This window comes from Hypanus sabinus, chromosome 3 (assembly GCF_030144855.1).
Source record: "Hypanus sabinus isolate sHypSab1 chromosome 3, sHypSab1.hap1, whole genome shotgun sequence".
Taxonomy (NCBI): Eukaryota; Metazoa; Chordata; class Chondrichthyes; order Myliobatiformes; family Dasyatidae; genus Hypanus; species Hypanus sabinus.
Window position 1 is genome coordinate 34510664 of NC_082708.1, and position 25018 is coordinate 34535681.

Here is a 25018-nt window from a genome sequence, read left to right on the forward strand (position 1 = left end):
TATATCAGGGATGGGGTAAGAAGGGAAGGAGGGGCATTAACGGAAGTTAGAGAAGTCAATGTTCATGCCATCAGGTTGGAGGCTACCAAGCCGGTATATAAGGTGTTGTTCCTCCAACCTGAGTGTGGCTTCATCTTGACAGTAGAGGAGGCCATGGATAGATGTATCAGAATGGAAATGGGGCATGGAATTAAAATGTGTGGCCACTGGGAGATCCTGCTTTCTCTGGCGGATAGAGCATAGGTTTTCAGCGAAATGGTCTCCCAGTCTGCGTTAGGTCTCACCAATATATAAAAGGCCACACCTGGAGCACCGGACACAGTATACCACATCAGCCGACTCACAGGTGAAGTGTCGCCTCACCTGGAAGGACTGTCTGGGGCCCTGAATGGTGGTGAGGGAGGAAGTGTAAGGGCAGGTGTAGCACTTGTTCTGCTTGCAAGGATAAGTGCCAGGAGGGAGATCGGTGGGAAGGGATGGGGGCGGACGAGTGGACAAGGACGTCACGAAGGGAGCGGACTCCCTGCAGGCCATTAGTTGATGGGGTTGGCATGCAGGTTATATCACCCTCCCCAGGAGACAGGCATGAAGGGGACCCCAGCAGCTGTGGTCCAAGGGATTCACCAGCCTGATGCTGACAGTGAGGGAGCCTGGTCTCAGCGATCCCTGCAGAAAGCACGGGGGGGGGAAAGATGTGCTTGGTAGTGGGATCCCGTTGGAGGTGGCAGAAGTTACAGAGAATTATACGTTGGATCCGGAGGCTGGTGGGGTGATAGGTGAGGACAAGGGGAACCCTATCCTGAGTGGGGTGGTGGGCAGATGGGGTGAGGGGCAGATGTGCAGGAAATGGGAGAGATGCGTTTGAGAGCAGAGTTGATAGTGGAAGAAGGGAAGCCCCTTTGTTTAAAAAAGGAAGACATCTCCTTCATCCTGGAATGGAAAGCCTCATCCTGAGAGCAGATGCGGCAAAGACGGAGGAATTGTGAGAAGGGGTAGCATTTTTGCAAGAGACAGGGTGGAAAGAGGAATAGTCCAGGTAGCTGTGAGGGTCTGTAGGCTTATAGTAGATATCAGTAGATAGGCCGTCGATCTGCAGATTCCCTTGTGTTTGGTTCCACATTCTCTAAGGTCTTGCACAAAAAGGATACTTATGAAAGAGTGGCAAGGAAGAAGCTGTGTTTAAAAAAAAACATATCCTTGCCTATAAAGACTTTGCAAAACTCACTCAGAAGATACTGTAAAGATGTGGAAGAAGATCTTGTGTTCGGATGAGACTAAAATGAAACTTTTTGACCTCACCACTAATCTGTACGTAATAGTGTAAATCTAATACTGCAGATCAACCAGGTCTGCAGTATGGTAGAGGTCGCATTTGGTCAGGATTGATGAGAGATCCTGAATAAACACCTATGAGCCTCTGCCAGAGAGCTTAAACTGGGGAGAAGTTCATCTTTCGAGAGGACAATGATCCAAAGCACACTGGCTCAGTAACCATGGAGTGGCTTCAAATGAAGAAAATTGATGTCCTTGAGTGGCCCAGTCAGAGACCTGACCTTAAACCAATCAAACATTTCTGGCAAGGCCACAAGATTGCTGTCTACTGCCGCTCCCCAACTAACCTGGCACTGCTTGAGCAATTTTGCAAGGAAAAATGGGTGAAACTTGCTTCATCACTTTATACAAAGCTAATAGAGTCTTATCCAGAAAGACTAATGGCTGTGAGAGGTGGTTCAACTAAGTACTGAGCAAAGGGAGACAAATACTTTTGAACTCCAGACATTTCAGTTTTTGAATTTTTAGTTTTTCGTGCTTTACAATTTTCACTTTTGGGGGCCTGCTGTGAAAAAAGGAGCATGTGATTCACAAATGAAAACTCTCAATTAAACTGATCAAAATCCCTGGTTGTAGTACTCATAGGAACAAAGAGTAGGGGCTGAATACTTTTACAGGCACTGTACATGTGGAATGCCGTGGGGCTTTCCCTAATTCCACTCACCAAGGCTTCTCATGTCTCCTTTTAGCTATCCTAAGCTTCTTAAGTTCCTTCATTGCTACTTTATAACTGTTAAGAGCTAAGAGCCCTGTCTGATCCTTGCTTCGTAAGCCTCCAATATGCTTCCTCCTTGCTCTTGACGAGATGTTCCACTTCTCTTGTCAACCATTATTTCTTTACTCTACCATCCTTTCCCTACCTCAATGGCACAAACCTCTCCAGAACCCCATACAAGTGCTCCCTAAGCAACTTCCACCTTTCTATTATACATTTTCCTGAGTATATAGAACAGAAATATACAGCACATTACAGGCCCTTCAGCCCACAATGTTGTGTAGACCATGTAACCTACAATAGAAGCTGCCTAGAATTACCCTACCGCATAGCCCTCTATTTTTCTAAGCTCCATGTACCTATCTAAGAGTCTCTTAAAAGACCCTATTGTACCTGCCTCCACCAATGTCGCCAGCTGTGCATTCCACGCACCCACCACTCTCTGTGTGAAAAGCTTATCTCTAACATCCCCTGCTCATAAGCACCTTAAAATTATGCCCCATTATGTTAGCCATTTCACCCCTGGGGAAAAAGCCTCTGGCTGCCCAAACAGTCAATGCCTCTCATCATCTTATACACCTCGATCAGGTCATCTCTCATCCTGCATTGCTCCAAGGAGAAAAGACCAAGTCACTCAACCTATTCTCATAAGGCACACTCTCCAATCCAGACAACATCCTTGTAAATCTCCTCCGCACTCTCTCTATAGTATCCACATTCTGTAGTGAGGTGACCAGAACTGAGCACAGTACTCCCAAGTGAAGTCGGACCAGTGTCTTGTATAGCTGTGACATTACCTCACAGCTCTTGAACTTAATCCCATGGTTGATGAATGCCAGCCTTCTTAATAACACTGTCAACCTGCATAGCATCTTTGAGTGTCCTATGGACACGGACCCCAAGATCTCTCTCATCCTCCACACTGCCAGGAGCCTTATAATTAATACTATATTGTGTCTTCAAATTGGACCTACCAAAATGAACTACTTCACACTTATCTGGGTTGAACTCCATCTGCCACTTCTCAGCCCAGTTCTGCATCCTATCAATGTCCTGCTGTAACCTCTGACAACCCTCCAGACTATCCACAACACCCCCAGCCTTTGTGTCATCAGCCAACTTACTAACCCACCCTTCTACTACTTCATCCATATCATTTATAAAAAGCACGAAGAGGAGGGGTCCCAGAACAGATCCCTGTGGAACACCGCTGATTGCTGATCTCCATGCAGAGCTCAAACCATCTACAACCACCCTTTGCCTTCTGTGGCAAGCTAATTCTGGATCCACAAAGCAAGGTCTCCTTGGATTCCATGCCTCCCATACATCTGTTCCTAATTAATGATCCCAAGTTCCTGACTAATAGCATCATTATTCAGCATCCCTAATTAAATACTTTCTTGTACAGTCTACTCCCTCCTGTCCCTGTCCAAGACAACTGAAAGTCATGGGGTACTGGGTCAGTCTCCAAAATGCTCACTCACCAAGAGATGTGTCTCCTGACCAGGTTCATCGCCTAGTACCAGATCTAGTATGGCCTCTCCTCTAGTCGGCGTGTGTACATATTCTATCAGGAATCCTTCCTGGACACGCCCATCAAAATCTGGCCCATCTAAACCTTTTGAATTGAAGAGGAGTTTATCAATATTAGGGAAGTTAAGAACACCCATGACAACAGCCTTGTTATTTGTATTTGTGCTCCTTTCCAAATCTGCTTCCTGATCTGCTCCTCAGTATCTCTGTTGCTGCTGGTTTGGGGAAGGGGGAGTGGTTGTGGGGTGGAGGCTATAGAGAAATCTTAATAGAATGATTGCTCTCTTCCTATTTCTGACTTCCACCCTCATGGCATCCTCCCTTCCTGCAGCTGTGATAGTATCCCTGATTAACGATGCCACTCTCACACCTGTTTTACCACCCTCCCTGTCCCATTTGAAAACATCTAAAGCTCTTCACTCACTGAAGTCAATGTCCAGTTAGTTGTCCAACATGTTATTAAGTGATGCTGGTATACGCACAGGTCATTTTGAGAAAAGTGGAAAGGTGCTCGGAAATAATTGAATTTCCATAATGTTTTGGGTTTTCTAAAAAGTTTAAAAAATGAAGTTCTAAATACACCTGTCAACAGAATGAATCCATTAATAAGCTATGGCTAGAGGCCATGTCCTAGAAGGCGAATACATAAAAAAGTAAATGGATAATATATGAACACAATGGCACACAATTCTTCAGTTGCTGTAGATTTATTGGAAGCACATAAATAACAAGGAAGCACTATGGACTGGGTTACACAGACAAGTAAACTTGAGCTGTGAGTATGTAGATCCACAGATACTGCAAGATCCACTTTGTTCAGGTATACCTTTTTGTATCACCAGGGAAATCTTGCTCCAGATTGGATATTTGTTTTTGTGCCACTTTTATCAACACAAACTTCTATCCATTTCAGAACTAAATAAAGATTACAGAGGAGTAAGAGTTTGCTGACCTGAGGCAAATTGGGGTGGATAAAACCCCAGGGCCTAACATGGTGTTTCCTTGGACCCTGCGGTTGACAAGTGCAGAAATTGCCAGGGCCCGAGCAGAGATATTTAAATCATCCTTGGCTTCAAAGGATTGGTAGATAGCCAATGTTGTTGTGCTATTCAAGAAAGGCTCCAAAAACAAATCAGGAAATTATAGACAAGTGAGCCTTACTTCAGTCTTGGGAAAGTTATTGGAAGGAATTCTGAGGCACCAGATATATATATTTGGATAGACATGGACTGAATAAGGATAGTCAGCATGGCTTTGTGAGTGGTAGGTCTTGTCTAACCAATCTTATAGTTTTTAATAGTTGTTACCAGGAAAGTTGATGAAGGCAAGGCAGTGTATATTGCCTCCATGGGCTTTAGTAAGGCATTTGACAAGGTCCCATTTGGGAGGTTAATCAAGAAGATTCAGTCACTCAGTATTCAAGATGAGGTAGTAAAGCCCATGGAGGCAACATACACTGCCTTGCCTTCATCAACTTTCCTGGTAACAACTTTTTAAAAACTCTATAAGATTAGTTAGACTAGACCTGCCACGCATTAGCTTTGTGAGAGAAGCCACAGAATGGTAGTAGATGATTGCTTCTCTGACCGAAGGCCATTGACTAGTGGATGGGTGCAGGGTCAGGTGTTGTTTGTTGTCTGTATCAAAGATCTGGATGATAATGTAGTAAACTGAATCAGCAGATTTGCAGATGACACCAAATTTGAGGATGTAGTAGACAGTGAGAAAGGCTATCATGGCTTGCAGCAGCATCTGGACCAGCTGGAAAAATGGTCTGAAAAATGGCAGATGGAATTTAATGCATTTTGCATTTAAGTAGGACCAACCAGGATAGACCTTGCACAATGAGTGGTAGGTAACTAAGGAATACAGTAGAGCAATGGGATCTGGGAACACAGATCCATAATTTGTTGAAAGTAGCATCACAGCTAGATACGAATGTAAAGAAAGCTCTTGGCACATTGGCCTTCATAAATCAATGTATTGAGTTTAGGAGATGGGATGTTATGTTGGAATTGTATAAGACATTGTTGAGGCCTCATTTGGTGTATTGTGTGCAGTTTTGGTCTCCTGCATATAGGAAAGATGTAAATAAGGCTGATAGAGTGCAGAAAAAAATTTACAAGGATGTTGCCAGGTGTGGGAGACCTGAGCTATGAGGAAAGATTAAATAAATTAGAACTTTATTCATTTGGACATAGAAGATTAAGGGGAGGTTTGATATACAAAATTATGTCTGGTGTGGATAGGGTAAATGTAAGGTCATGGGTTAAGTCTGAAAGGTAGAAAGTTTAAGAGGAACATGAGGGGAAACTTCTTCACTGAGAGGGTTGTGAGAGTGTAGAATGAGCTGCCAGCACAAGGGATGCATGCGAGCTTGATTTCAATGCTTAGGTGAAGTTTGGATAGGAACATAGATGGTAGGGGTATGGTCCCTGTGCAGATTGATGGGAGTAGGCAGTGTAAATGGTTTGGCACAGAATAGATGGGCTGAATGGTCTGTTTCTATGCTGTACATTTTTATGACTCTAATACTTAAGACTAATTCTGATTCAAACCTGAACTAAAAACACGTGCTCAAAGCATTCAGCAAGTTAAGCAGTATCTGTAGATACAGAGTTAATATTTCAGCTTGAAGCCATCTTGTCAGAACTCAAGGAAATGTTTTAACCAGAGTCATTAACTTTCTGTATCCATGGATGCCACTGAACCTGCTGAATATTTCCTGTTCTGAATCTAAATGCATCTCTGGTTTCCTTAAATGTTATTTTATTTATCTTGTGTTTTAGGATCCAAGCTTATTCCCTTCTGGAGTTGGCTACAGATGGGTAAAGATCTCCTCTTCATTCGATTACGTTATCTTACCGGTGCCTGGAATCTAGAAATACCCAAAAAAGTTAATTAAGTTATTGCACTGTAATTGAGAAGGTGAAAGGAATCGTCAACAGAAATATAATCAGGGGATATGATGAAACAAGAAACTTGCTGTAGATGGCAGCAAAGTTTATTTTACTTTCATTTTGTAAATTGCATGCCGGTGAATAAAGTGGAATATACAGGTTGAATTATTGGTTAATGCGAAGTTAAAATGACTCAACCAAAAAGATACACCACAGGGGTTATGTTTAATGGTTTATCACCATCTTGTCATTGTAATAACGTGTTGTAGTTCTCTTTTCCTGTAAATTCAGACAATGTATATTTTGTGCTGTATAATTGACAGCACTGTCTTAAAACAGTCTTGTATAATTTGGTTGCCAAATTCAAAAGAACTGCCATGCCTCATTATGGGTGAAGCATGAGTAAATGATACAAGTTGTACTTGTGTTTTTTATTTTTAATCCTTTATTCTGTATATGGGTTATTAAGCACTTTCAGATTCCTAAGTACAGGTTTGATTAGCTGAGATAAAATCAAATAGAGCTGGTCTTAGAAACAAAAAAATCACTCAGGCATCATTTGTAGCAAAAAAGGACAAGAGGAGGTTGTGTAGGATAATGTGTGGGTTGTATTCCTAGACAATGACACAGATTTAAAAAAAATTCTATCCTTGGGATCCCTAAACCACAACGTTACAAGAAAATTTTAATAATGTCTACAATTCACTTCATTGCTGAAGTGTTTTTTTTGGGGTGTTCTGAGCGTCAAAGGTGCTATATAAATGTAAAGCTGTCTTTTCTATTTTCAAAATGTGATGGTTTACTGAATATTCTTTCTAAGCACTTGTATTATTTAATACTGGAGAGATTATACAGATATCTAAAAGTGTCAGTCAAAACAGTATGGGTACTATTCAATGTCATGAGCACAGGATATTGAATAAATTATAAACAAACAGATTAAATTGGGTCTGCGTGTTTGTAATTAGAGAATTTCCAATAGTGAATAATCAAAAAATATTTAAACCAGAATTAGTAGAAGATGCAAGTTGCATTGCTTGGCTTAAAGATCTATTCTGATGTCCCTCATTCCCTGTACTTGAATGATCACATGCATTAGATCTGTTCATTTTGAACACAGACCAATTGCTGCAGAATGAAATGCAGTTTTCTAATGGTGCTGTGAAGTACAAGGAGTTTCTTTGTCATTGTTTGTGCAACCACAGATTTCATCAAATTCCTGTCCAAATAATTTTATGAAAGATTACAGCAAAATGTGAATGGATGTCAGATTCAAATTTTGAATCAAAATAGCATCCACAATCTCTAAGAATCAGTTGATTTAAAAGTTGCCAAGTTATAGAATGGATTGTCTAGGATGCATGCATGTAACCTAACCCAGGAGAATTTATTTGTAGTAAGTAACAAGAGGCAACTGATCTCGGGTGCATTGTTAGACTGGAGCAGCTCTGGTTGTTGTCTTGGAATAAAATCAAGAGGAGATATGATAGAGATAGTAACTAGTTTGATAAATGTCTAACATCAGAAACAAGATATTGTTTGTAGAAGTGATGTTTTTTAAAGAGGGAATTGGTTACACACCTGAGAGAAAATAGTGGAAAAAACAAAGAAATCCACTTGACTGTTTTGATTTACCAATTATTCACTGACTCAGTGCCCTTGAATAGTTCCATTCTGTGGTGTAACAGTTCTGTAATTTATACTTCTGTTTTCCTGTTGGATATCATTGTGAACTCTTTAATATTTTTAAATTATGTCTATGTATTCAAATGTAAGTGCTGGTCCCATACCCTGAAAAACCAATCTATACACCTCACACCTGTCAGAACATTTTTAACCACCATCTGTTTTCTAACCTTTTGTCAAATTTGTAACCATGCTAATCGTGAACATTTTACCCTTTAGACTTCAGTTTTGCTAACATGTCCTACCTACGTTGTAGCTATTTATTGGGTTCTATATATAGCAGCCCCCTCATCCACTTTATTTGATAAATCCAAGCTAAGTATGTTACCGTATTATTCAAGTGGCTGTACATTTTTTCCTGGATTAGGTTGTAAAGACTTTCCCTAAGACCAATGTTAAATTGGCACTAGATCCTTTTTGGCTTATAATTGCCAAGTTTATCCTGTTTTTAGAATAAGGTAGTACAATGCTTCAAAGCCCTTGTTTCTTTTGAATCACCTTATCTAATTAGGATGAAAAGATGATTGTTGGAACTGCAGATTCTACTCTTTCCCCCAGCAACGCTACCTGGACCCAAATGTGATCAATTTTTATTTATTTAGCACCATTTGTATAGGAAAATATTGTAAGGTGTTTGAGGTATAACAGCATGGCAGTTAGCATTAGGCTATTACAGTGGCAGTTCATTTCCACTGCTGTTCCTAAGGAGTTTCCATGTAATGGAGCAGCATGGTAACCTAGCAGTTTGTGGGACGCTATTACAAGCTGGCGACCTGGATTCAATTCCTCTGCTGTCTATAAGGAATTTGTACCTTCATCCGATGAAAGATGGGTTTTCTCTGCGTGCTCTGGTTTCTTCTCACATTCCAAAAAAGTACTGGCTAGTATGTTAATTGGTCACTTGTGTAATCAGGTGGTGGGGTCAGTGGGCCAGAAGGACCTGTTACCCTGTTGTATAACAAAAGTGAAAGCACATTGAGAGTTTAATTCCAAAATTAACATTGCATTTTCATTGTACATGCTGATGGTCTCAAGTAATAGTAATAGGCATCCGTTAGTCTAGAGAGACCATGGATTTGCGCTTTGGAAGGTTTCCAGGGCGCAGGCCTGGGCAGGGTTGTATGGGAGACCGGCAGTTGCCTAAGCTGCAAATCTTCCCCTCTCCACGCCATTGATCTTGTCCAAGGGAAGGGCACTAGGACCCAGGCAGCTTGGCACCGGTGTTGTCGCAGAGCAATGAGTTGTTAAGTGCTTTGCTCAAGGCCTCAACACGCTCGAACCAGTGACCTTCAGATCACTAGACTGATGCCTTATCCACTAAGCCACGTGCCAACACTATGGTCTCAAGTACCACTTTGAAACTAATTTTAAGCATAAAATATAGCAAAGAAAGATTAGGTAATAGAAAAATTGTAGAGTTCTGAGTTGAAGAACAATCTAAGTATCCTTAACCATGGTTTGGAAAAAGCTAATGTACGTAATTAGGAAAATTGACAATATTGTTCACTGCTAAGAAATTGAATTTAAAAGGATATTCTTTAGTTATCGGCATTGATAAGTCCACATCTGGAATCTTGGATGTAGTTTTGGTTATGTTTATTGAAGGAAGGACATTATTGCATGGTTTCCTGAATTATAATGAAGGGGATTTTTCTCTTATGAGTAAAGTTTGAACAGGCTAGGTTTGTATCTGCTGGAGTTTAAGAGGGAGAGAAATGATTGAAACAGATAAGATCATGTTGGATGTGGGAGAATCTTGAACTAAGGCTTCTGCTTAAACATTAAGTTACTCATATGAGACCATGATGAAGCAATTTTTTTCTCTGATGGTTCTAAGTCTTTGATCTTTTATCTCAAATGGTGGTAAAATTTTCACACGTGAATGAAAGATAGTAATGTAGTTACGGTCAGATCAGCCACTATCTTATTTAATGGCAGAGCAGGCTAGAAGGGCCATGTGTTCCACTGCATCGTTGTATTTTATTCATAATTCGTTTGTACAACAATGGAAAAGCTTTATAAAATACTAGCAAGATCTCTAAGATGATGGCACTATCACAAGGAGAGATTGGATCAATTGGGTCTATATGTTGGAAAAAGTAACAAAAAATGATAGTATATTAATATATAACATACAATTGATTGGAACATCTGATAATCCAGCACCACCAAATTGCCAAACTTGCTATATTATTAATGATAAAACTAAATATAATAGGACACTTGAAGTGTTGTAATTCCTTGATGCATGTACAATATTAGGAGTAGGTGATGACTTAACTCCTCTAACTTATTTCACTATTAAGCAAGATTATGGCTGATCTGACTGTATTTCTGCATTTCCTTCTAGCGACAGCAACCAGTCCTCTCTTGATGATGGTGGCATCTGTCAGTCTCAAGAGACCATGGATCTGCGCCTGGAGTGTCCAGGGCGCAGGCCTGGGCAGGGTTGTATGGGAGACCGGCAGTTGCCTATGCTGCAAATCTTCCCCTCTCCATGCCACCGATGTTGTCCAAGGGAAGGGCGCTTGGACCTATGCAGCTTGGCACCGGTGACGTCGCAATGTGTTGTTAAGTGCCTTGCTCAAGGACACAAACACGCTGCCTCAGCTGAGGCTCGAACCAGTGACCTTCAGGTTACTAGTCTGAAGCCTTGCCCACTAGGCCATGCACCAACACTTGATAATCAAATAGCAATCTACCTCTACTTCAAAAATATTCAAACTCTACTGTCACCATTTGAAAAAGAGTTCTAAAGATGTTGTTACATTTCAGCCTCATTTGTCTCTAATGGACAACATAATATTGAAAGGCATGGACGGAGTGGATGTGGCCGAGTGGATTGTTTCCCATGGTGGGGGAGTCTAGTACAAGAGGGCATGGCTTAAGAATTGAAGGACGCCCATTCAGAACAGAGATGCGAAGAAATTTTTTTAGCCAGAGGGTGGTGAATCTGGAATTTGTTGCCACGGGTGGCAGTGGAAGCCAAGTCATTGGGTGTATTTAAGGCAGAGATTGATTGGTATCTTGAGAAGCCAGGGCATCAAAGGTTATGGTGAGGCGGTGGGGGAGTGGGACTAAATGGGAAAATGGATCAGCTCATGATAAAATGGCGGAGCAGACTCGATGGGCTGAATGGCTGACTTCTGCTCCTTTGTCTTATGGTCTTTATTGAAGCAGTTGTAGTTTCTCTTACACATAAGGAAACATCCTCTCCACATCCACCAAGTCTGGTACCCTTGTGATTTTGAATTGTTCAATCATCCCCTCTCATTCTTCTAAACTCCAGTAGAAGCCTAGCCTGTCCAATCCTGCTCATAAGATGACTTGTCCATTCCAGTATCAGTCTCTACCAAAGCTCTGAACTGTTTCTAATACAATCTTCCTTAAATGAGATCAATAATGTAGACAGTACATGATACATTGCCCCCATCCCTGAAGCATACCCCATTTTGCTAGCAATTCTACAAATAAACATTATCTCACATACTCCATTTTAGCTCTTTGCCACATACTGTTATACCTCTGAAATCTATGTACTCTTCATAACTATCTACCTTTGTGTTTGTAGAAAATCTAGCAACCTCCTCTTCCAACATACTTTAAATTGTGAAAATGAGGTAGGCACCAGCAGTTACCCCTATTTCACATCACTGATTATTATCTTACCATAAGTTCATCTGCCCGATGGGCAGAATGTACACTTATGCATTTATCTTTATACATTTACGAGATACATTTATGCATCTTCAGTTTGAATGCTGACAACCCAAGAAGCGGACTTTCCATCTAGAAGTAGCTGCTCCTATCTAGGAGGTTGATTATAATTAATGATAAAAAATTCTTCAGAATAACACATTTTATTAATGCCACTGCTCTTGCATTACAAGTGTTGCATCTTACCCAATTTAGCCATGTTTATCTGCAAATAATGAGTTATTTACTTGGTACATGGACAAGTAAGCCATGTAATAGGCAGTTGATACAGAAAGCTTATGATATATTGAGGAACGATACATCAAAACCCCATGTGCAAATAGTTATTCTAACAAAGATGTTACTTTGTACTACTGAACTGTTTAAACTATTATTTTCTTTATTTCATTTTCATCTAGAATTCATTCCAAGGATGACAATTTTCCCTTCTGTATTTCACCCAAGTATACATTTCTTAACCTGAAGATCATGCCTGTTTAACAAAGGTCAATCCAGATCCTGTCATCATTTTCAATTAAAGCACATTACTGAATTGTTTCAGGAGAAATCTAAAACAGATCCAACTGTCTGAGTCATTAATTATCAGCAACATCCTAGCCTACAAATAATTGTAATTAGAAACAACAAGTCTGCTTGTTGACTTGGGTTGCAAGCACTCAAATAGAACAAACTTATCTCACACTGGAATTTTAAAGCCCCCTTTTTACAATTAATTAATTTTATTCTAGGATTTATTTGATTTCTTGAATTTAAATATCCATGTAACTGGATGATATATCCAGAGTTTTAGATACTATTAGCACTGAAATTTGATGGGTAGAGTCCTGATTTGAGAATTTTAATCACGATACCTGTATACTTTGGTCTTTTGCTACACTCAAGTTTCTTTACAGTTCATTATAAGCTTCTCAAGAATGATGTGGAGCCAGATGTTAATATTAAACATTTAAATGTACAGAAATGTAGATTAGCATGAAAATATTTCACAATATTTCAATTATCTCTTCAAATATGATTACAAGTTCACAAATTCATGAATTAAACCATAATTTCATTTTTAGTCATATCATTTGCAGAATCTAAATCCTCCAATTTCATTACAATATTTACCATTATGTAAAACTCATCTCCACCTATCTCTGATTCAAAATGGAGATTAGAATCTATTTAAAAGTTTCTTTTTCCCCTCAGCTATTTTTGGTGCAATGAAATCTCAGGTACACCTCAGCTGATAACACACGTTTCCAAGTCAGAGAGCAGAGTTTAATACTACACATAAAAAGTAGTCATGTCATCTTATGGGTTTACTGATTAAAATCATGGTTTCTCTCATCTGTGAGACTGAGATGAGTGATATACAGAATTACAAAAGAGAAAATAGTATTAATCAGAAAAACTTGTCATATTTACTTTAATGAATCAGAGACCTAATATGACCAACCTTAACAGTCAGAGAATCAATGATCTTCCTGCGAATTTATATGCTGTAGATAGATGAGCAATTGTTTATAATCATAATAGAAAACTAAGTTTATTTCTTCAAAAGGGACAAACACCAGAAAAGATTACAAAGTCATGATTTATTTAAATACAGTATTTTACAATATGGTTAAAAAAGATTTAACACATCCACAAATAAATTTCAATTTTACTCAAATTTTACCCAATTTTGCATTGAAGTTTTACAGTTTAAAACAGTAATATACATAGCTACAAATTCAAATCTTTTTAAATCACATTAATTTCACATTTAACGCCATGCTTGAAGTATGGGAAAAACATGATTGTATCTCTACAGCTGTGATCTATATTGATTTCTTGATTACCATGTTAAAAGGCTGTTGTATGAAAGCAGAAACTAAATTTTCCAAAGATGTCAAACCTAAACTAAGCCAAATTTCATAACTATTTTAAAAACAGGGTCCATGACAGTCCAAATAAGGGGTCTTGAGCCAAAATGTCACTATTTATTCCTTCCCATAGATGCTGCTTGACCTGCTGAGTTCCTCAAGCATTCTGTAAGTGTTACTCTGCATTTCCAGCATCTGCAAAATCTCTTGTGCTTTTAGAAAAGGGGATCCTTTATTGCACGAAAACAATCTTAGTCTCTTCAATTTAAGATAATGCATTTTTTTTTAAAAGGTCCCCCTTTATCAGCAGATCTTGAGATATCTTTCAGCACAACAATTAATATTTAGAATAAAACATGTTACATATCAGTGCAAGGTTAAGGGAGCTTTCTAACTGCAGTGAATCTGAACCTAACCTAGAAATGGCTCAACATTGATGCAGCATCCTGCCTGAGAGAATTATTCCATTTTCCTATCACCATTCCTTCTGATAAGACTACAGCATTCACTAGGAAAAGGGTATTGGTGAAAATGTAAATTAATCGAATTTTGAATTGGATACAGTGCCTTAAGTTGAACATTCCAATGCACTTTATGGCGTAGCAGCTATTTCCCTTGTTGCTTTTTTTTTAAAAAGCAAGTGCATGGGATTGTTTATACAGTTGAGTGAAAACACTGGAAATGCAAAAGCTCTGCAAAAAAAAATGCCAAACTTGCTTCATTCCTACCTTCCATTATTTAAACTTTTATCACTTGATTTGTTTTGTAAAGTAAGTATCACATTGGCTCTTGAAACTGCTGCCTTTGGGCAAGGGCTCGGTTACTCAGCAATCGTTGCTGTTCTTGTAGAAATTGGATAACTTCTGGACTTCTCAATAATGACTAAAATTAAAATTAATAATATTAAAGACTTTCACTAAGAAGTCATAATAGAATTTCTTCTACATTTACATTCTATGCACCCCCGGCAAACACAGGCATGCAGGAAGCAATATTGCAACTTAAAATTAAGACGTAGTGACAGTTCAGACATTAGTTGCAAGTGCGTACGTGCATAAGTGAAATTTAGTCAGTTACTGGAAGACTCACCAATCTCTTTTGATTTAAAACCTGCTCAAGAAGACTAGCTTTACGACTTGCTTGATGTACAATCATACAGCTTAGCCGCTGTTTAGCAACAGAAGCAGGTCTTTCATCTGTGTCATCCTGTGGAACAAAGAGAAGCAAATAAAACCATACCCAAACAAAAACATAGAACAGCACAGGTCCTGCAACCCAATCAACAAGTCTGTGCCAAACCTGAAGCCAAATTAATGTATTACCATCTGCCTACACGTGGTCTACATCTTTCAATCCCCTTCCTTCTCATGTGCCTGCCTAAACATCTCATGTTGTTATCACATCTGCTTCCACCACTGCCCAACAACACGTTCCAGGCGCTTTCCACTGTGTGAAGCAATTGCCTTACAGATCTCTCTTAGACATTCCCTGCTCCCACCTTAAATCTATGCCCTCTAGAATTAAGCATTTCCATCCTGGAAAAAACACCCATCTACTCATCTGTGCCTCTTACAATTTTATATACTTTTTTCAAATCACTACACAGTTTCTGATGCTCCAGAGTAAAACATACACATTTGTCCAAACTCAACTTAAAGCAAAACACCCTAAACCAGGTGAACATCTTCTGCAACCTCTCAAACCTTCCTGTAATGCTGTGACCAGAACTCCAAACATGCCCTAACCAAACTTTATGGAACTGCAGCACAACTTACTAACTACCAGAAATCAATAAGGCCAAATATGCCATCTTTATTAATCTAATTATTTGTTGCCACTTTAGAGGACAAAGATCCTTCTGTACATCAAGAGCATTGTGTTATTTTTGCAGTAATGTCTGGTCATGTTGTAATTTAGCTGAAACACAAATTTGCATTTAAATTCTGTTTGTTGCATAAACAAAATATTGATTTAAAAATGATGCTCTACAACTACATGTTATAAAAGCAATGACTCAAACAGTGACATAGAATGCGCTGTAACAGTACAAAACAGTTGGATAATATTTCTGGCTCAAATACTTACAGTGGATTCTGATTAATTGGGACACGTCAGGACAGGTATGTTTTGGTCCAATTATGCAGCTGCCCGAATTAGCCAAAATTTTATGGAAATAGTTAAAATATTAAAACATACAAACTACTGTTTAACTGAGTTACAAAGTGGATGTAAATGAAATGTAGAGAAAAAATTACATTAGCAATACTACTACAGTACTATAAAACTGTATTAGTACCTAAAATTTACCAGAGGAACTCAGTGTACACAGCCACATTCTTTTAATTTACTATAAATGAACAAAATCAACGCAGACACCTACTGCAGATAATCAAACACTTATGCGATCCATTGCTTTCTTTGAACCTTATAATTGTTGTATATTGTAGCCAAGGGAACTGTTCAGAATGGCACTTTAAAAAAAACAGCCTGTTTCATAGGCATCGTAGACATCATCTACACAGAATTTATGAAGCAAGTCAGTGAGTTTTCTAAATTTCGATGTATCTCCACTTACAGCATCAGCACTGTCTTCTCAGCATGTGCTTTCTTGAAGTTAATGTGGTGTGAACACTTCCAGAGACAACCAACCATCTGCTGCTTTCAAATCTTCATAACAAGCTTCTTAGCCAGCACCTCCGACTTGTTTTTTAAAAAATCATTGGTCCACTGACACTCACGTCCATTTATAATGGGAACTCATTGAATGAGGTTCTCTTCAACATCGGGATCCTTACCTTCACGCTTTTGTTTTTGGGATGTTCCCTGTCCTCTCATAATGCCCATTCTTCTCACAGTTCATCTTGCAGATGTATCAAGCATGCAGTTGTAGATTTTAACACTCTGCCAGCTGGTGTTAGGTGGATGACTTTTAATTTGCTCCAGCAGGAATTTTTTTGGCTAGTGTCAAATCTTTTCATGGCATCTTGGCAAGGGTCTGAATTTTTTTAAGTCAAAATATAAACATAACATTATTAAAAATCACTGCTTTTTGAATCAGCGTCCTTCGGCCCAAAACTAACAATGGAACACAAGTACACATAACTGACACCACCTAAAATCTTTGCTAGAAGCACAGTTTAGTATCTAATGGTCACACCATTACACACTACAGACACTAGTGAGAAACTGTTCAGCAACAGTTTCTCCTGTCCCAATTAAGCAGCATGGTGTCCCTAAAAAATAAGAAAGGAATCCTGGCTATTAATGAGTTTTAGGAGTTGTCCCAAAAAAAATGCTGTCCCGATTAACCAGAATCCACTGTTGCTCTATCTGATTTCCTTTCACAGCTTTAGAATGTCCAAACTGGCTTTACTATTAAATATTTTTGTAATGTGGCATTGACAACAGGCAAACTGCACAAAACCTACATCCAGAAGTAGTGTGAAGAGGACATTTTAATCGATGATAGATATAATATTGGTCACATAGGAGATCTCCAATAATCTCAAAATTAGTAAGGGGAAAAAAATAATGTGTCTTTTCACTAGCTTCTCCAGGCTACACAAAAACACTTTAAAGAAAATGCTGGGGGGGGGGGGGGGAATGGCCAGCAAAGCAGCTGAAGTAAGAAAAACAATAAAGTGGGAAAAGATGCAAGTTAGTTTTTAATAGAGAGAAGACAGAGGAGGAATGCACAAGACTGAAGAGATGTCTGTGATAGGGTAAATAAAGATGGCTTAATTATTGGCAGCTATCGGCAAATTGAGCTTCTTGGACTGCATTATGTGTGAGCCTCAAAATAGTGAGAGCTCACCAGCAGGCTAGACTTGTACAAATAGTACAAGAAAACAGAACTAATTAGAACATGAAAAATACTGGAAAACAGCTGGAGGAACTCAGCAAGTTAGGCAGCAACTGTAGAGGCAAAGAAATAATTGTGGCTTTGGTCAAGCCCCTGTAAAAGTATTGAGAGTGTGGTGGGAAGGTAGCCAGTATAAAGAGGGATCTGACTGCACTGGTGGTACAATGGGGACTGATGAGCAGATGGAACAGTGGGGGAGGATCAAAGGTATTACATGAGCCAAGATGAGGGAGCGATAATGGACAGCTGGGGAGAAGGAGGAAGATAGAGGTTGAGGTCTGAAGATAAGTATAACTAGATGAAGAGCGGATTTAACCACATGGGGAGGCAATTAAAATAGTAGGCCTAGTGTGAAGTATCCCAAGTGCATGATGAGTGGGGCAGAGTAACAAACTGAGATAATGGGGCAAGGAGGAAATAGGACGAGTGGATCTAGGTCGACCAGGAATGGGAAAGGAACACCAGAGGTCTGAGTTACCTAAAAGGTGGAAACTTCAACATGCATACCATTGGATTGTAGGCTATTCAAGTAGATTAAGGTGCTCTTCATCTTGTTCACGTTTGGCCATACCTTGGCATTTAAGAAGGCCAATGAGAAACAAGTCAGCGTTGGAATGGGAGAGATAAGTTTAAATGATACACAACCAGAAACTCAAGATGCCTATTAGAAAGATAAATAATTTTCATTTCTGATGAGGGACATCTGTTTAGCACAAAGGACAGGACCTAAAATAGTAATGGATGGATATTTCATTCACAGTACTCACAACTGTGTAAGTAGTGAAAAGAAGGAAAAATACAAGGGGTCAGAGTCGTTGAACTAACTACCAATACAGATTTAGCCGAAATAGCCTCATTCCATGTTGTAACTTAAGTTTCTGTGGAACCGAGTTATGTCTTCTGCAAATAAATAAGTACATAATAAAAATCTCAAAAGTCCAATGGAGGGCTCAAAGAGCACGAAAAGGCAAAACAAATACATCAATGAACCAATTCTGATGAGTCCAGTAAGAGCAAATGTCCTCACATCACTCTTGTTTGTGCTGGCCAAGGCCTGGACACTCTTCCTCTTCTTGTACTTGTCTTTATAAGTTTTGTTGCGGTGTTTCTTGCACATCCAGGGCTTCCTCGGTTTAGCCACTTGGGTAGTGGTCTCGGTACATCCCTCATACACACACTTTCTAGTCACCCTCTCGCTGTCGCCGCTTTCATCTTCATCCTCCTCCTCCTCCTCCTCCTCTTCATCCTCCTCGTCGTCCTCCTCATCCTCCTCCTCCTCCTCCTCTTCCCCGGGGCTGTCTCTGTTCTCCGAAGACTCTTGTGCTCCCCGCCCTCCGTCAGGGTCGGCATTAGTTTCATCACAAGCCTCGTCCATGTTCACCGTGGTCAATTCATGGTAGCTGACGTTACACGAGGGAGGGGTAGCGGACTCTCCACCTGCCCACCCGCTATCGTTACCTCCCGCACTCATTCCAATGCCCCGAACCCTGAACCCCCATGCGGGAACTACGTAAATCTCGCGCGATTTGAAACACCCGCCTATTTCCGCAGCCAGCGACGCTTTTCCCCGCCCCCTATCACCTGCACCAATCCGCTGCTTCGCTCCCGTTCCCGCCGAGCATGCGCACATGTGTGGCCCGAGACGCCCTGCCTGCGATCTCGGCGGCTAACTGTTAGCGAAGATTAGGTTGTAAATCATAGCATTTGTCTTCACGAAGGCATAGGGGACTACCGATGCGGGAATCTAGAGGAAAACTCCAGACGCTGGAAGAGGTTAGCGGAGCGTAAGATGCGATTTAGGCCATTCAGTATGTCAAAGTCTACTATGCCATTCAGTCATGGTTGATGTATTAATCCTCTGCCTCCTCCTGTTAATTTTGACGTCCTTCCTAATCCATCAACCTCCACTTTAAATATACCAAATGACTTGGCTCCACAGCAATGAATTCCACATATTCACCCTGCTCTGGCTTAGAACATAGAAAACCGACAGCACAATACAGGCCCTTCAGCCCACAAAGCTGTGCCGAACATGTCCCTACCTTAGAAATTACTAGGCTTACCCATAGCCATCTATTTTTCTAAGCTCCATGTACCCATCCAAAAGTCTCTTAAAAGATCCTATCATATCTGCCTCCACCACCGTTGCCGGCAGCCCATTCCACGCACTCACCACTCTCTGCGTAAAAAACATACCCCTGTCATCTCCCCTGTACCCAGCACCTTAAACTTGTGGTATCCATTTCAGCCCTGGGAAAAAGCCTCCGACTGTCCACACGATCAACGCCTCTCAACATCTTATACACCTCTATCAGGTCACCTCTCATCATCCTTCGCTCCAAGGAGAAAAGACCAAGTTCACTCAACCTATTCTCATAAGGCATGCTCCTTAATCCAGGCAACATCCCTGTAAATCTCCTCTGCATCCTTTCAATGGCTTCCACATCTTTCCTGCAGTGAGACGACCAGAACTGAGAGTACTCCAAGTGGGGTCTGACCAGGGTCCTATATAGCTACAACATTACCTCTTGGCTCCTAAATTCAGTTCCATGATTAATGAAGGCCAATATGCCTTAACCACAGAGTCAACCTGTGCAGCAGCTTTGAGTGTCCGATGGACTTGGACCCCAAGATCCCTCTGATCTTTCACACTGCCAAGAGTCTTACCATTAATACTATATTCTGTTTAAGCCATTCCTCCTCACATCTATTCTAAAGGGGCATTCTTTTAATCTGAGGCTGTGCCCTCTGGTCCTAGAATCCCCTTTATGCCCAGTCTATTTAGGCATTTCAGTCTTAGGTAGGATTTACTGAGATACTCTATCACCATTATAAACTCTAGCAAATACAGGCCCAGAGCCATCAAAGACTTCTCATATGTTAACCCTCTTATCCCGAGCATCATTCTCATAAATCACCTCTAGTCCCTCTCCAAAACCAGAACACCTTTCCTAGATATGGGGCCCAAAACTCCAAATGCAGCCCTTTCAATGCCCTTATAAAGCCTCAGCATTACGTTCTCTATTTTGAGAGGACATATTCTAGTCCTCTCAAAGTGAAGGCTGACTTTGTATTTGCCTTCCTTTCTATAACTCAAACTGCAAGTTAATCTTTAGGGAATCCTGCACAAGGACTTGCAAGTCCCTTTACACTGCTGATTTCAGAATTCTCTCCCCATTTAAAAAAAAAGCCCGTGGATTTATTCTTCTATCAAAGTGCATGACCATACATTTCCCCACATTGTACTTCACCTGCTACTTCTTTGCCCATTCTCACAACCTGTCCTGATCTTTCTGTAGGCACCTTGCTTGCTCTCCACCTATCTTTGCATCATCCACACACTTGGCTACAAAGCAATAAATTCCATCATCCAGGTCCTTAACATTTAAAGGAACACCACTGGTCACCAGCAACCAGCCAGAAACGGCCCCCTTTACACCCACTCTTTGCCTTATGCCTGTCTGTAAATCTTCGATTCATGTTAGTATCTTTAAAGTAATACCACGGGCTCGTGTGTTGTTTAGCAAACTTATGTATGACACCTTGTCAAAGGCCTTTTGAAAATCCAAGCAAACAACATCCACTGACTCTCCTTTGTTACTTTTTTAAAGAATTCCAGCAGATTTTTCAGGCAAAGTAGCCACTGAAGGAAACCTTGCTAAAATCAGACTATTTTATCATGTGATTCCAAGTACCCCAAAACCTCAATAATGGACTTTAAAATATTGCCAACTACTGAAGTCGGGCTAACCAGTCTTTAATTTCCTGTCCTTTGCTTCCCACTCTTCTTAAAGTGAAGAATGAAATTTGCAATTTTCCATTCCTCCAGAACTAGTCCTGATAAATCATTCTTGCTACTTGCCCTTTAATTTGATCAACCGCTGAAACTCTTATTATAATTTATGCTTGTTCATGTCTCTTCACCGCAGTTTACAAAGACAGCTAGCTAGATCATCATGGTTAGGAGTACATTTCATCATTATTTCTTGACTTCCACACCATTAGTGAGGCAGTATCTGGAAAGGAATAAAAAGTTGATGTTTTGGACTAAGATCCTTCATCAGCACTGGAAAGGAAGAGGAAAAGAAGCCAGAATAGGATGGTGGAGGGAGGGGAATGAGTTCAAGCTAGAAGGAGAAGCCAGGTAGGTGGGGGAGTGGAAATGAAGTGTGAGTTGATAGGTGGAAAAGTAAAGGGCTGAAAGAGGAGGAATCTAATTTAAAAAGAGGATTGTGGACTGTGGGAGAAAGGGGAAGTGAAAGGCAGATGAGGGAAAAGAGCTAAGAGAATCAGAATCAGGTTTAATATCAGCACCATATGTCGTAAAGTTTGTTAACTTAGTGGCAGCAGTACAATGCAATATATGATAATATAGAAAAAAATAAGTACATCAATTACAATTAGTGAAAAAACCAAAATAATCTTTAAAAACTGAGGTACTGCTCCTGGGTTCAATGTACAGTTAGAAATTAGATGGCAGAGGGGAAGAAGCTGTTCCTGAGTTACTGAGTGTGTGCCTTCATGCTTCTGTACCTCCTTCCTGATGGTAACAATGAGAAAAGGGCATCTCCCAGGTGATGGTGGTCCTTTATAATGGACACTGCCTCTCTGAGGCATCGCTCCTTGAAAATGTATTGGATACTACAGAGGCTAGTACCCAAGATAGAGCTGACTAATTTTACAACTTTCTGTAGCTTCTTTCAATCCTGTGCAGTAGCATCCCCCCCCCCCCCCCCACCACCCCCCATACCTGACAGTGGCGCAGCCTGTCAAAATATTCTCCAAGCTACATCTGTACAAGTCTTAGGTGACAAACCAAATCTCCTCAAATTCCTATGAAATCTAACCACACAGTCGTAGAAATAGAGTAGACCAGAACAGTTGGCTAAGCTAAGGGGAGCCAGAGTGGGGAATGGAAGAAGAGGGAAGGGTGAAGGGTGGAAATTACTAGAAGTTAGAGAAATCAATGTTCATGCCAACAGCTTGTAGGTTAGCCATTCGAAATATGAGATGTTGCTTCTCTGAGAGTGGCCTCATCATGACAGTACAGGAGGCCATGAACTGGCATATAAGAAGGGGAGTGGGACTGGAATTAAAATGGTTGGCCACCAAGAAATCTTGCTTGTTGCAGATGGAGCAAAGATGCTTGACAGAGTGGTCCCCCAATAAATGACAGTTTCACCAATGTAGATGAGGCCACATCAGGAGCACTGGATATGGTAGATGATCTCAACAAAACAGAGGTGTTGCTTCACCTGGAATGACTGTTCGGAGTCCTGAATGGAGGTGAGGGAGGAGGTGAATGGGCAGATGTAGCACTTCTTCCACTTGCAGGGATAAGTGTCTGAAAGGAAATTAATAGGGAGGGATGAATAGACAAGGGAATCACAGAGAATGATGCCCATGTTCCTTGGCAGGCAAAATAATTTGATTGTTAAAATTTACCTAGAGTGGGGGAGGAGGTAAAGATGTGTTTGGTGGTAGGACCCCATTGAAGATGCACTTAGCAGGCAAGTACACATGCCAATGATGGGTAATTGTTTGATGTCAGGCATAAGCAATTTGCTGGGCGGACTTCATAGACCTTACTGCCCTCATTTAGATAAAGGCCGCAATTGGTCTTCTTTCAGGACAGGGGTTCCTAACCTTGTTTATACCATTCACCATTACCATTAAGCAAGGGGTTGGGAACCCCTGTTTCAGGACAAGGTTGCTGTGGATGTACACTGGGATAGTGAGCATGTTGTGACTGAACACTCAGTATGTCAAGCTACATAGATGAGACCATTTTCATGTGCTGTCCTCTTCCATGTTCAAAAGTACAGTCCTACAAAGGGCAGGAATATCAGACTAACTTTTAAATGCCACCATTATTTCTTATGATAGTCAAATGTTTATAGAAGGTGATTTCTTGAAGTTCAGTTTTCAAGTTTTTAAAAGAGGTGGTTTGGGGAGAGTGAATGCTATAGTTGATATCTTCCAAATCTTTATGTTATGAAATTGGAGGGTAGCAATGACTAACCTGCAGTTTATAGAGTCAAAGGAAGACCAAACAGGAAAGTATTGCGATCATCACACCTTGAGGTAAGCAGCACAGAGGAGGTTTTAGCAGCAGACAACCTCAGCCAAGTGGTATATGATGATACTGTAGTAGGAACAGAGTCTTCACCCCAAATTAGAATCCGATTTAATATCATTGGTATATACAATAGCAGTATATTGCAATACATAATAAACATAAATTACAATAAGATTTTTATAAACATATATATATTAAATCAGGTGATAGGGTCTTTAATAATGGATGTCACCCTTTGGAGGATACAGTCAACGCTGGGGAGGCTAATACCCATGAGGCTGACCATCAGCAGTGGCCCCTCCATAACTGATGGTGATGCAACCATTTTAGGTACTCTCCATGGTATATCTGTAGAAATCTGGAAGTCTTTCATGAAATACTAATGAAATCTACACTTTTTCCTTTGAAATTGCATATGTTGGACTCAGGATAGATCTTCAGGGATATTAACACCCAGGAACTTGAAACTGCTCACCCTTTCTACTGCTGATCTCTCGATGAAGAAGACTGAATGTACCCTCAATTTCCCCTTCCAGAAATCCACAATCAATTCTCTGTGGACTTACTGATGTTGAGATGCAAGATAGTTGTTACAACACCATTCATCCAGCTGATCTACGTCACAACTATATGCCTCCTAGAATCTGCTAATAGTACTGTCATTGGCAAATTTATAGATGGCATTTGAATTGTGCCTAACCAAGAAAGAGTAGAGCAGTGGGCTAAGCATGCATCCTTGAGGTGCGCCATTGTTGATCGTCAGTGAGGAAATGATATTCTTGATCACTGACTGACTGAAGTGAAGGATCTAATTGCAGAGGGAGATACAGATTCCCAGGATTTGGAGCTTGTTGATTAGTACTGAGTATCATTGTTCTGAATTCTAAGAGTAAGCCTAGCAATTATAGGCGTGTAAGTTTGACGTCAGTGGTGGGTAAATTCATGGATAGTATTCTGAGAGATGGTATATATAATTATCTGAATAGACAGGGTCTGATTAGGAACAGTCAACATGGATTCATGCATGGAAGGTCATGTTTGACAAATCTTATTGAATTTTTTGAAGAGGTAACGAGGAAAGTTGATGAGGGTAAAGCAGTAGATGTTGTCTATATGGACTTCAGTAAGGCCTTTGACAAGGTTCTGCATGGAAGGTTAGTTCGGAAGGTTCAATCATTATATCGAAGTATAAAATGGATTCAACAGTGGCTGAATGGGAGGTGCCAGAGAGTAGTGGTGGATAACTGTTTGTCAGGTTGGAGGCCGGTGACTAGTGGTGTGCCTCAGGGATCTGTACTGGGTCCAGTGTGGTTTGTCATATACATTAATGATTTGGTTGATAAA

The 25018-nt window shown here is 40.4% G+C and overlaps 2 protein-coding genes across 2 annotated transcripts in view; one reads left to right on the forward strand and one right to left on the reverse strand.

The window, feature by feature from the left end:
• The window catches only part of alg5 (ALG5 dolichyl-phosphate beta-glucosyltransferase), a 48192-nt gene extending 41547 nt beyond the window's left edge, over nt 1-6645 (forward strand). The window contains exon 10 of the mRNA XM_059964064.1: nt 6370-6645. Within this exon, the coding sequence (XP_059820047.1) occupies nt 6370-6485 (116 nt within the window). The 3' untranslated portion in view covers nt 6486-6645. The remainder of the gene's footprint in view (nt 1-6369) is intronic.
• A 6799-nt stretch (nt 6646-13444) lies between these two features.
• rfxap (regulatory factor X-associated protein) lies at nt 13445-19106 on the reverse strand. Its single transcript, XM_059964065.1, has 3 exons — nt 18623-19106; nt 14823-14939; nt 13445-14615 (listed from the first exon to the last, which is right to left on the reverse strand). The coding sequence occupies exons 1-3, from the start codon at nt 19064-19066 to the stop codon at nt 14511-14513; spliced, it is 666 nt and encodes a 221-aa protein (XP_059820048.1). The 5' UTR covers nt 19067-19106; the 3' UTR covers nt 13445-14510.
• Nucleotides 19107-25018: the final 5912 nt, after the last annotated feature.

What these genes read in the sequence shown, in the direction of transcription:
- rfxap (XM_059964065.1), bottom strand. Translation starts at nt 19,066, where the DNA reads ATGAGTGCGGGAGGTAACGATAGCGGGTGGGCAGGTGGAGAGTCCGCT. An exon ending in CCAGCACAAACAAGAGTGAT is followed by an intron (nt 14,940 to 18,622) that starts GTGAGGACATTT and finishes TTTGTTCCACAG; the next exon opens with GATGACACAGATGAAAGACC. An exon ending in TTTTAAATCAAAAGAGATTG is followed by an intron (nt 14,616 to 14,822) that starts GTGAGTCTTCCA and finishes TTTTAATTTTAG; the next exon opens with TCATTATTGAGAAGTCCAGA.